The sequence below is a fragment of the Lissotriton helveticus genome, chromosome 1_1 (assembly GCF_964261635.1).
Source record: "Lissotriton helveticus chromosome 1_1, aLisHel1.1, whole genome shotgun sequence".
NCBI lineage: Eukaryota > Metazoa > Chordata > Amphibia > Caudata > Salamandridae > Lissotriton > Lissotriton helveticus.
In genome coordinates this window covers 1447531377-1447544432 of record NC_136057.1, presented here as the reverse complement: position 1 = coordinate 1447544432, position 13056 = coordinate 1447531377, and the positions used below count along the sequence as shown (strand labels likewise).

Genomic DNA, 13056 nt, shown 5'->3' with positions numbered 1-13056 from the left:
TATATATATATATATATCTGTATATATATGTTTTTCATATATCATTTTTATTATTTCCGGGGTCTCCACACATGGGCGGGAATATTCAGTGCTTATGACTATTGATGAGGATCATCTGGAAGAGAACATCTCTCTCCCATGTAGGGCCCTATAATGTCCTTTACTAGAAGTAGTTAGTAAGTTTCCCCAGGAGGGCAGAAAGCTGTCTGCAGGATAAGACCTGTGTATTTCAGTAAATGGGATCGGAAACTTTTGGCAATTAAAGTGGCAACTTCTAAAGTTGCACTTGGTCGACTGGTGACATTAAATTAGATTTAACTATTAAACCAGATTTAATGCACTGATTAGTTTCATACCAAACAGTACCAACCTTATCAGTCAGACTCATAAGTTAGCCGGGCTGGGGTACTAGCCTGCAACCCTGCACTGGTCAATAGGGCTACTAGCCTTTCCACAGTAAAAACGACAATTTAGGCTTTTTGTTGCTGAAGAATGTAAAAGTACATGCCTTAGGGCTCATCAGGCCTGCCACAGGGGTGACTTACATACATTACAATGGGAGGTTTGAGCTTTGCCATTACATTAAATGGCTAAGTTGAGTGAGCAGTTTTAAACTGTCCTTCCAGTCTGCAGTGGCAGACTGGGAGCCAGGTCTAATCTTGTCCTACTCAGGGTCGCACAACAGCTCCTGCAGTCCCTAGGGGGACACTAACATACAGGCCCTGGGTACCCCTACTTACATATCCTAGGGTCTTAAAGTAAGTTAGGCTATGCTAATTAGGAGAAGTCAATTAAGATATGCACTATTTTAAGGGTCAGAGAACATGCACGGATTTCGTTTTAGCAGGGCTCAACACATTGAGTCGGTACCCCAGTACCAACAGTCAAAATCGGGGCAAAACAGCCGTGTTCTAGATGGAAAAAGCCAGTTTTCTTACACAAACCACACCCTTATATAATTCACAAATCTGCCACACCTACACACAGCCCTCCCACCATGTAACCAATGGCACAGCTCTCAAGCCTTCAGATGTTAGAGACATGAAGCATGCTCCAATATCACCAAATCAATCGCATCTCTAACCTTTTCCTTGCACCTTGAGAAGAACACACATCACTGACCTGATGCATTCATTCATTGCACTCTCACATAAACCAGATGTTTGATATCTGCTCAGCTTAACATCCCTTCTTACCCACATTAGCCAGCCCTTGTGTCTCATCAGGTAACCTATATGGCTCGGCCATCAAACCTTCACATGACCTTCCATCAATGTCCAGACCATGATGCTTTGTACCTTAGGACAAGCATGCCAGGCCACCATCCCGACCAATATCTCATCCCTATAAACAGCTAGCTAGCTGACCTCCCTGACCCAAGCCCTTACAGTGCCACACAAGATAGTTGAAAATCTGACCCAGTCCACACATTCTGCTGGGCTTATGACCTGATCTAAACTGCAGCCAAATCACACGACCAAATCTCCTACCTGATCCAACTGTTTTTGAATTTTGCCCTGCTGCTCGGTGACCAGTTTCAGCTTTTCAGCCTCTGCCTCTGGAAATTCACGGCCTGCTTTCTTAGCTGTACGCTGCTTAGCACAAAGAGCCTTTCGGGACTTGCGGTGAACACCAATCTGTTCCTCCAGGGCTTTCAGCTGCATCTGCAGGAGTTGTTGGGTATGATACAACCATTCCTCATACTGACGTTGGTCTGCCTCATCTGTAGCAAGAAAAGCCGAGAATGGGTGTCAGAAAGGAGACAAAAACTATGTGCACCAAGAGAAGCACTGTATTGCCTTAACAGGCCAACCTGCATTCCAATATTCTTGCACAAAGTATTTGATCCATGATGGAAAAATTAGATACAATATAACATAACATTTGTTGTGGTATGACATACTTACTGATAACCCCTTGTGCAAACGTTGGCGGGTTTGGCCGAGCCTGTGGTACTGGATCTGTGTTGCACCTTTCCTATAATATTTAATATTGAATTTTAGCATGGCAATGATGAATATGCAACACAACACTTTAGACTAAGAAAGCAGCACAAAATGTATTAATCTAAGGCATCTATAAGCCTTCTGAAAAGGTCACTATCCCTAAATCACCCAACCACCTCTATACTGCAGTCTCCTACACCCTTACTTCGACTTACATCACTGCCTGTTAGGTCTCAGCACCCTATTACTAATGCGAGTACTCCTATCCAACACATCAACACTGACCAGAGTATACAACACTTCAAACCTCTATGGCTCTCACACAAGTATCTGTCACGCATCTGTATTCACATGAGGGAAGCACTAATACTCCACATTCAGAATGCCCCACACCTGCTCAGCACCCTCTTCCAGACCACTACATTCCCCTCCACCCAATTGTCCCATTCACATGACTCTCCTATCTACAGGAGTATCCCACTACCACACTATTCTTCACTGAAGCCAATGCCAAAGTCTTACAACTATTGAGCAGTGATTCACACCTGTAACTCACTGCATTCACCAATGTTCCCTGCTTCTGGGCCTCCCAAAACTTAACAGCGTCTCACTACTGCACCTCTTCTGCACACACCTGATTGATTCCTGAAGGGAGATGGTTCTGAACTTCACTCAATCCTGGAGCCCCAGATAACCGCTGGGCGAGCAGAGAAACTTGTTGCCTTCAGAAAGTAAAATGAAAGTGGCATTAGTAAATATATACTGATAGCACAACCTTTGTTCTGAACGTATATCAATATAAAATATGCAAACAGAACAACAGCCTTTAGCAGCAACAGCAGCTCATGTATTTAATACGGGGGCAACAATCGGAAATTGCCATCAGGTGTTTACAACTGCACTGCACCATAACGTAACTTCAGGGCCCACTTCAGAGCACATTTTACTCATCAAGACAGTTAGAAAATATATGTAATAAAATTAACAGGTTTTAATAGGATCCATAACAGAGCAATGATTCTCTTTCGGTTACTGTGGGAAGTTGCTTGATTATGATGCTGAATGGATGACAGTTAATCTAAAGGGTAGGATGCTTTCAGTGTGTGGAGAGTTGGTTTTGTGATATTACATATTCAATGCATTTCAAATTTGCAGTTAAGGCAACTGCATGCATAAACAGGTTGGCTTTCAGCAGTCCCAAAGCTGTGATTGTGCCCAATGTGGTGGAATGATAGTGTTTCAACATTTGCACACTAGTACTCCAAATGTTTCATTAAAAGCCTTTTCTGATTGTACTTCTGCAGCAAATACTCTAAGGGTAACGCTGAGCAAAGAGTGTTATAGTGGGCACCCAGTTTTGTATTCGGTTAGAGGCCAAGGGGTAAGCTTAGGCATATACAGTTCCAAAAACTGTAGTAGTGGAGTGCTTAATTTGATCCCGAATTCAACATGGATGGCAGTACAGTGATTTTAAAATGTACTTAATGCAGTCACACTGTTACATTGCATGCTGGTCTGGCAATCTGGAGACAATGCAGCACGTGCAGCTAGCCCAAGGATGCAGCAAAGTTTTGAAGTTGAGTAATTTACTCCCTCTTTTTCCAAGCAGCCATTTATTGATTTCTTAGGGATAAAACTCAAATTTGCATCACTGATGGGAGTATTTTTTTTTAAATAAATCTTTTTATTAACTTTGCTCAGTGACTCAAGAGATACAAGGCAGTGCCTAAATGGCATGTGCAAGGATAACAATACATTTGCATACAAAAACCTGCAGTTGAGCACTATAGGTCAACAACCATCATCAATCCTATCCCCCCCCCCCCCCCTTCATGGCTCTGTATTTACGCCAGGGAACCCAGACCTTCCATTTCTTAACACTACCCCTTGCCTTGTATACTGTCTCCTCCGCCCTCTGATACCAATCCAAGTCTCACTGCCACTGGTCCCATTGTGGGGGTTCCTGCACCCCCCAAGCACTAGCGATATTCCGTTTGGCCACCCGAGCCGCCAAGGCCAACCAGATTTCATTGTATCTTGACCAGTCCGTTGTGCCCTTGACCATCAACAGGAGCCACCTAGGCTCCACTGGGACCAGGGAGTCTACTACTGTTGCCATAGTCTGCGCTACCCTGGACCAAAACGGCACAATGTATGGGCAGTCCCAAAGAATATGGAAAAAGGAACCCTCCTCTCGACACCCTCTCGTGCACAATGGGGACAGACTCCTGCCCCATGCAAACAGGTGAGTGCGCGGGTAATACACCCGTTGCAGAATTTTCAATTGAACCAGGCGGAAACTAATCCTTATGGCCACTTCACATGGGCTCTGCAGGGCGTCCGGCCAGTTGCTATCTTCCAGCTCACCAATATCTTCCATCAATCTAGCTCTCAAAGACACCAGGGGGTCCGGCATGTTATTTATGAGTTTGCGGTAAATAGTGGCCGTGGGTTTCTCCAAGATATGATCTAATAGGAGCCAGTCCTCCATGGGCTAATATTCCGGGATCGAAGTGCCTGCACGTACATGCGTGCGCAGGGCATGCATGAGGTGCAGATAATGATAATGCTGGGATTCATGCATTTGATATTCATTCTAGAGATAGTCAAAGGATCTAGGGGCATCCCCCTTCCATACATCTCCCAGATATTCAATCCCGATCCGTTTCCAGCCTCCAAAGCCAGTAAGTCGTTTTACCTCCGCCAGCTGATCCCCAGACAACTGCGGGGTCCTACCCATAAGTGTCAGCCCACCCCAGACATTTGTTGGCCTCCCTCCAGCATTGGAGCACCACCCCCGTGTGCGAGGGCATGGGGTATCTATCGACCCTATAGGCCAGTTGAGACCGTGCCCCGAATGTCCAGTCATTAATGACCAGAAACTGGGATGCCCAGTAATACAATTGCACGTCTGGGAGGGCCAGCCCCCATCGTACACCCCTCGTGTGAGCTTGCGTAAGGATATTTTAGGGTTTCCCCCATCCCAGAGCAGCGTTCTCAGAGCCTGGGATATGCGCTTAAATTTCACCCCCCCCCCCCCCCCGGATATGGGGGACCCATTAATCTGGTGAGGACCACATTGAGGTTCCACACAGGGGCTGATGGGGTCCTGGGAGGGATGACTCGCTTCAGACCTTCCAGGAATGCTTTATGGCAGGCACCCTGAAAACCGAGAGATGCTGCCTGTTTTGGAGATAAGCCGCTATGGCGGATAAGTGTATCCGAATGGAAGCATATGCTAGATTGCATTTGTAAAGATGTAACAAATAGCAGATGATATTAGGAATGGATGCATCTAGCGGGTTGATATTGTGGTCTGTACAGTAAATGACAAACCGCTTCCATTTTGCCGCATAGCAAGCTCTGGTAGTGGGCTTTCTTGCCTCCCGGATGATGTCCATGCATTCAGGAGGCAAATTAAGGTAGCCAAACTCTAAGACCTCAGGAGCCAGATCGCCAGATTGAGCTGTTGTGGATCTGGATGCTGAATGTCGCCATGGTTCTGCGTCAGGAGCCTGGGTGTGAGGTGCAGCCTTTGATGCGGTACCACGGAGAGTTCTAGAAACGTGGTGTACCATGGTTGGCGTGCCCACGTTGGAGCAACCAGGATGAGCGTCATCGAGTGTTGCTTTAGCTTTCGTGCCACCAGCGGTATGAGAGGTGCTGGGGGAAAAGCGTACGCAAATCTGCCTGACCAGTTCATCCATATCGCATTGCCCTGCGACTGTGGGTGAGGGAACTTGGTGGCAAAGCTTTGGCATTTTGCGTTTTCCCTTGTGGCAAACAGGTCTATCTCTGGATGACCCCACTGCTGGAAGTACGGGCGGAGTACTGATGGATGTAACTCCCACTCGTGCATCTGGTGGCTGAATCTGCTGAGCAGATCCGCCATCTGATTGTCCTTGCCCGGGAGGTGTTCCGCATGAGGAAGATGTTCCTCTGAATGGCCCACTTCCACACGCTCTGAGCCAGATGAGACAACTGTGGAGAGTGTGTACCTCCCTGCTTTTGGATGTAGTACATGGCTGTCATGTTGTCCGTCCGGATCAACACGACTTTGTTGCACAGATGTACTTTGAAGGACTTGCGTGTCATGAAGATTGCCATCAGTTCTAGGTAGTTGATGTGCATCTTCTTTTGCTGCGTCGTCCATAGTCCCTGCACCGTGTAGTGGAGCACATGAGCTCCCTATCCCTGGAGAGATGCGTCCGTTGTTAGGATAATCTGTGGCACAGGCTCTTGGAACGGTCGGCCCTTGCAAAGGTTGTGTGGATTCCACCAATGCAGAGAGTTGTATGCCCGACCGGTCACCAACACTAGGTTTTTCAACTGTCCTCGAGCCTGAGTCCACTGATGTGCCAAGCATTCTTGGAGCGGACGCATATGCAACCGTGCGTGCGGGACTATGAAGATGCAGGAGGCCATCATGCCTATCAGCTGCATGAACACTCTCGCCGGGAGTGAGTGTTGCGGTCTGAACCTTTGTATGAGCGACTGGATGTTGTCGACTCTCACTGGGTTTGGCTGAGCCGTGGCTGCCAGAGTATCTATCGTTGCACCCAAATACTGCCGCACATGGGCTGGCTGCAGGTGCGACTTTGGATAGTTTAGTGAAAACCCCAGACTGTGAAGGAGGTGAATGGTGTGGGACATGTCTCCGGCGCACTGCTGGGCCGACTTTGCTTGAACCAGCCAGTCGTCTAGATAAGGGTAGACATGTATGCTCTGTCTCCTGAGATGCGCCGCTACTGTCGCCAGACATTTTGTGAACACTCTGGGGGCAGTGGTCACTCCGAAAGGGAGGACCTTGAACTGGTAATGCCGGTTGTGGATGGTGAACCGGAGGTATTTCCTGTGGGATGGATGGAGTGGTATGTGAAAGTAAGCATCCTTGAGGTCCAAGGTTGCGAGGAAGTCTCCCTGGTTTAACAATGGAAGAACCTGCTGCAGTGTTAACATGTGGAAGTGTTCTGAAAGAATGTACTGGTTCAGAGGGCGTAGGTCTAGAATCGGTCTGAGTGATCCGTCCTTTTTTGGGATTAAGAAGTACAGGGAATAAACCCCTGTGCCTTCTTCCTCCACTGGCACGAGCTCTATTGCGCCTTTTTGCAGCATCACAAGAACTTCTTGCTGCAATAAGTGCAAGTGCTCTGCCGACATAGGACGTTGTTTTGGGGGTATGTTGGGTGGAGAAGATGTTAGCTCCAAACAATAGCCGAACTGGATAAGTTTCCTGACCCACCTGTCTGTGGTGATGGACTTCCAGACCGGCAGGAACTGTTGGAGTCTCCCCCCGACAGGTGTTGGATGGTCGGGGGCAGTGACAGAGAGTCACTGTTTGGTTGTGGCAGAGGAACGGGAACTGTTGTTGCCTCTGCCTCTACCCTTGGCACTGTTTCCTCTGTATCCACCTCTACCCTGCTTGGTGTACGAGGATTGCGCCCCACTCTTATTGAATGGCGTCTGCTGCGACATGTGTCCTCTGTTAACACCTCGATTGCCTGAGCGACGAAAAGTGTTCCCTCGAAACTGTTGTGACTGGAGAGCACCCATGGACTTGGCAGCCTCAGTATCTTTTTTTGATCTTTTCCAGGGTGGTATCTACCTCTGGACCAAATAACCTGTCTGGGTTAACCGGCTGGTTGAGGATAGTAGTCTGTATCTCTGGCTTGAACCCTGAGATGCGGAGCCATGCCTGACGCCTCAGCATTACACTAGTGTTGATTGCCCTTGCTGCCGTGTCCGCAACGTCTAGCGCACACTTTATAGCAGCATTGGAGATGAGCTTTCCCTCCTGGATAAGCATTTCAGCTCCCTCTTTAAACTGATCTGGAAGGTGTTGCATCAGCTGCTCTAGGGTGTCATAGTGTGCCGTATCATATCTGGTCAACAGTCCTTGCGTGTTTGAGATGCGCCAGATGTTGGCCGCCTGAGCTGCTACTCTGTTCCCTGATGCCTCCAGCACTTTCGACTCTTTGTCTGGGGGAGGAGCTTCACCCGTGGTTTGCGAGTTCGCCCGTTTGCGGGCATTAGAGACCACTAAAGAGTCCAAAGGCAACTGGCCCTTTATGTAGGTTGGATCGCCAGGTGCCGGTCTGTATTTTTTCTCTATTCTAGGGTTGACAACCCTTGACCTTGTGGGTTCCTTGAAAATGTCTGCAGCATGCTTAAGGACCCCTTTTAGCATTGGAAGAGTTTTGACAGTTTTTTCAGCAGTGGAGAAAGTGTCAAAAAGGAAGTCAACCTCCACAGGGTCAGCATGCATTTCCACATGATGGTTTGTAGCTGCCCTCTCAATCAAGGCATTAAATGCCGCAGAATCTTCAGTGGGAGACGTCTTCACGTTATAAATCTGAGGGTCATGGACTGTGTGCTGATCCCCTTGATCACCTGTGTCCATCCACGAGTCCTGTTGCACATCAGGCTCTGTGTTTGCAGGAAAATTGTACTCCTCATCCTGCTCCCCTTCATCTCCATCAGAATAAGTGGGTGAAGGTGTTGCACTCCTCATAGTCTGTGGAAGAATCTGTTCAACCAGGACTGGAGCTTCTGGTGCAGGCTTTTTGCGCTTTAGAGGAATTGTAAATGACTCCAAAGGCTGTGATGTTATCTTCCTCCTGTAAAGCGTGAGCTTCCCGGTGTCGGCATCGATGAAATGCTCCGACCGCTCTTCTAATAAAGGTTGTCGATGACTTAAACTCCCACCCGGGTGAGTTGGCTTCGACACTTCCGAGTCCTTGGGCACCGACCGTGGTGCGAAGGCCTTCGGCGCCACCTTAGGCGGTAACGTGTAGAGGATCGGCATCAAAGTCTTCTTCGGTGGGGCAGCTGGCTTCGGCGCGGAAGGTGTGCTCGGTACCGATGCTGAAGCCTTGTCTTTAATTCGCCTGAGGGAGTCCGAGACCTGCTTCGTAAAAGAAGCGGATGGTTTCGTCGACCCGACCGATGACCTCGGTCCGCCCCCAGGGGAAGACCCGAGCGTTGATGACTTCTGCTTGTCCGTTCGAGGCGCAGGAGCTTCCTTGACCGGTGCGCTTCGATCTTTGTCCCCGGCCGTAGACGTCTTCGCTGACTGCTTCGGATCGGCATCTCTGACTTTTGGCGTCGGGACCCGAGATTGTGGCTCTGCGCCCTTGGCCGACTTCGTCTCGACAGGCCTTTTGCCTTGCGGTTCGACAGACTTGCCTGATGTAGGCTCGACAGCCTTCTTGGACTTCGGCTCGACTGCCTTGCTTGACACCGGCTCGACGGCCTTTTTCGAGCTTGGCTCCTTGACCACTTTCAGCACCTTTGCCAGGTCGACAGCTTTCTTTGGCTTCGAGACCTCCGAAGACGACGGCGTCGATGTTGGAGCAGACGTCTTCGGTTTCGATGGCGCCTCGGCCATCTTTGTTTTCGTCGACACCGATGGTTTCAGTTTCGATTTAGATAATGGCGGCTCCGCTGAGGTGTCCGTAGCCGGGCCGGAAGGCGTGGCCGTGGATCTTGGTGTAAGGTCTTGGGTAAGGCCGTGTGGCGATCCCTCGACCTGTGCCTTTGTAAGTGTACGAACGGGGCATAGCTCTTCCTCCGAGCTATCTTCCATGGCCCCAAATGCTTTGTCGTCGTCCCCTACCTCATCGACGACTTCCTCTAGGTCTTGGCCTTCGACGTCCGCCTCGTAGTCGGACTCGACTACCCCCGATGGAGGTGAAATCTGCAGGTGAAGCTCTTGCTCGTCTGCCTCTGCGTCGTCGAAGATGTCCACCGGTGCTGGAGCCGATCGCTGGGCCTCGAGGCGCGCCGCATCTTGATCGTTTTCTTCGATCGAAACCTGGAACAGGCCATACAGTTGGCCTCGTCGTGGTCCGGCGACAGGCACTTGTTGCACACTGGATGGACGTCAATGTGTGGGTACTTGGAACCACACACGGGACAGTTCTTGAACGGACTCCGTTCCATGCCGTCGAAGTCTTGCTGCGTCGACTGGGCCTCGATCACCGAAGAGTCACACGACCCCCCGGATATCCGACTCGACGAGTTGGAATATAGTCGGGCACCGAACGCAAACAATACCGACGGTCCGAAGAAGGCCTTTTGGCCTTGAAAAAGTTCTATAACGATTCCGAACAGGAGTTGTCGAAATCACATCCGAACCCAATGGCGGAAAAAAACAATCTGGGGATGGAGTCGATGCCCATGCGCACTGTAGTCCAGGGGAGGAGCCACCTATCTCGTGATACTTCGAAGACTCTTCCAGGACAACAATGTGCAATCATCCGGACCCAACACTAGGCGGCGATCTATGCTATAGATATGAATTCAGCAGCCCACATGCCTCGAACCTTTAATTCCAATATGCCCCATCTGCACTCATCTTGCGGAAACTGGTTTCAAAACTCAATAATTGAGATTGGCTGATTTGGTGGAGACTAAACATACACGAGATATATATATATATATACATATTGCGATCTGGTGATTCCACGGACAAGGAATTCAAGTGAGCCCACAGCAGTTGCAGCAAAAAGGTTTATTCAGTGCAGAAAGAACAACGCGTTTCGACCACGTCCGTGGTCTTGGTCACATGACCCACGTCTCCAAAGTGCAAGTATATATAGGTGAAATAACACAAAGTCATAGACATAGAAAACATTCACATTTCAATGTCTTTTCTCTGTTGGTCACCAAAATGAAATTAATTGTGAAAGGTTACTATTAATTGTATAGTACATTTGTTAACAAACATTTTGGACATGTTTAGGAAAAATAGGTTACATCACATTTTACAAATTCACATGAAAAACAAAGTGTGATAATAAAAATGGCGGACACCGTTCATGGTATTTACATAAATTAACATGGTTGTAAGATGTTAAGTACGCGTATGTTAGGCAGCTGTAAGGTTCGGGTTGGTTGCATATAAAAGTACACGTGTAACGACTGCTTGGCTGTCGGTCATGGTGGATCCCAGTTTATCCGTTTGTAGGATGAGTGCCATCATATCAATGAGGTTAATCCTCCTAGTGCCGATATATATATATATATATATATATATATATATATATATATATATATATATATATATATATATATATATATATATATATATATATATATATATATATATATATATATATATATATATATATATATATATATATATATATATATATATATAGCTCCCAATAGCTGGATAAAACCCCACCAAAGGCAAGCTCAGAGTTGGGTGAGGGGAATTAAGCCCACAAACACTACCACGGCCTGGAAGACATTATCGTAGAATCTCCCAGCGTAATTTGTTTTAAAAGTGTGTGCGGAGGGAAGGGGGGGCGCAGAAGTGCTACACCGCTTGTCTTTGGATCACGGTGCATGCATTTGATTGGTGGGGCACATCCTACATGCCCCTGCACCCTGATGGAAACTGCGAACAGAGGCAACTGGCAGTGGTACCCCGCAATGTATTCGAAATTGAAAACGCAGCGCTGTTTACATCCACATGTGGAACTGTATTCTCTCATGCTCTGAAAAACTTCACAGTTAAGGGTCAGGACGCCGACACCCAATGTATACATGAAATGCCACAACATATATAGATCATTTAACATCTCCCACAAGTGCCAAAGGACAAACACCTTTTTTAACCATGCATTTCAAGAGGGAGCCCAGGAACCCAAAGCAGATTGCAGTACTGAGCAAGGGGTATAAAGCCCTATACAGACGATGCAATGCAATGCAACTTATTTGTCCAACCATCATGCCAAACACCCATCATTATATCTGACCACAAATCGACCATCTACTACTGAACAGCCAGTATCAGAATTCCACATAGCCAGCATTATACGCTAGGTGCTAAGTCACACAATAATAAAAATCTTCAGTCATGTATTAATATATTGGTGGTGAGGAATTGCAAAATTGATTGGAAAATGTGAACTAATAAACACACTTTTTCAATTACTACCGTGCAAAAGTTCAAATTGCATATTATAAACCTGGTACAGACTAACTAGAGAAACAATGCTCCTTTTGTTTCCACTTTAAAATCAAATCAGTTCTCATGAGAAACTAGGGTCTTACACTCTAAGAACAAGTTACTTTACATTCGGTAACGCTCTTTCTGGCGGATACTATAATTGCTGATTTTTCACTTCTAGAATTCCGCCAGGTGGCAAACTGAACCTTGAACTATTCGAAGCATCTACTGACGTACCAGTGTGTGGCACTGTCATCTGCGTGTCCCGGGAGGTGATCACTCAGAACTGTATAACTGTATAACTGCACGACCCCTCTGCCATTATCTCAGATTTCCATCAAACTATTCTACACCCTCAGGAGAGGCTCAAACGTAACACTGTAGTGATACTGTGCACAAAACTAGCACGGGCCTATTGGAGAACCCTTAAAGCCAAATCTACAGAACAGAGAAGAGGCTGGGTGGTGAGAAAACCTCAGCTAGAGTATGTAGGAGAGTATGGTCTGCTTCCTATGGTCACCCCCACTTTTTGCTATGCTTTACTGGTTTTCGACTTAGATGTGGCTGTGGGCCTGCTAATCAGACCCACAGCCCAGATGCACTCTCACTAAATTTACACCATGTACTCTAGGTACATACACAATTGGGAATTGGTTCACATTGTCAGCCCCTGTAGAAGTGTACCCTAGGTACTCAGGGCATAGGTGTAACCAAGGCCTACCAGGGACTGCAGCATGTATTATGCCACCCCTGGCTAGCCACTCAAAGAGACACAACTGGCTGATCACTCAGATGGGGCAAGGTCGTGTAATCACCCCTTGCTTAGGTATGGTATTCCTATACCTACTTATATATAGACACATAGTAACCTATAAGTCACTCCTATGGCAGGCCTTAACAATCCTGGAGGCAGAGTGCTTGGTTATGTGTGAGATGGTGCTCTAGCATGAGCTGAGCCTGTCTGCAGCTTTCGGAACCATGTCCTTATAGCTGTTCTATGATATTGCCATACCATATACTCTTAAGTGCATTATGAACCTCGCGGTTAAATGCTAACTTTGGTTTGGCTTTAGCTAAACATGTCGTGTAAGGTGTCATACGCTTTGGAATACTACCCCCTCACCAATTCTGGCGACGGGGGTAGCATTCCAC

At 47.4% G+C, this 13056-nt stretch overlaps 1 protein-coding gene across 9 annotated transcripts in view; it reads right to left on the bottom strand.

Annotated features, from left to right (window-relative positions):
• KMT2D (lysine methyltransferase 2D) overlaps positions 1-13056 on the bottom strand; it is a 1543965-nt gene that overhangs the window by 290987 nt on the left and 1239922 nt on the right. For all 9 annotated transcript variants that reach the window (XM_078685770.1, XM_078685786.1, XM_078685782.1 and 6 more), the window contains 3 exons: positions 2581-2668; positions 1908-1977; positions 1491-1723 (listed from right to left, as the gene is read on the bottom strand). In XM_078685770.1, the coding sequence (XP_078541896.1) occupies positions 1491-1723; positions 1908-1977; positions 2581-2668 (391 nt within the window). The remainder of the gene's footprint in view (positions 1-1490; positions 1724-1907; positions 1978-2580; positions 2669-13056) is intronic.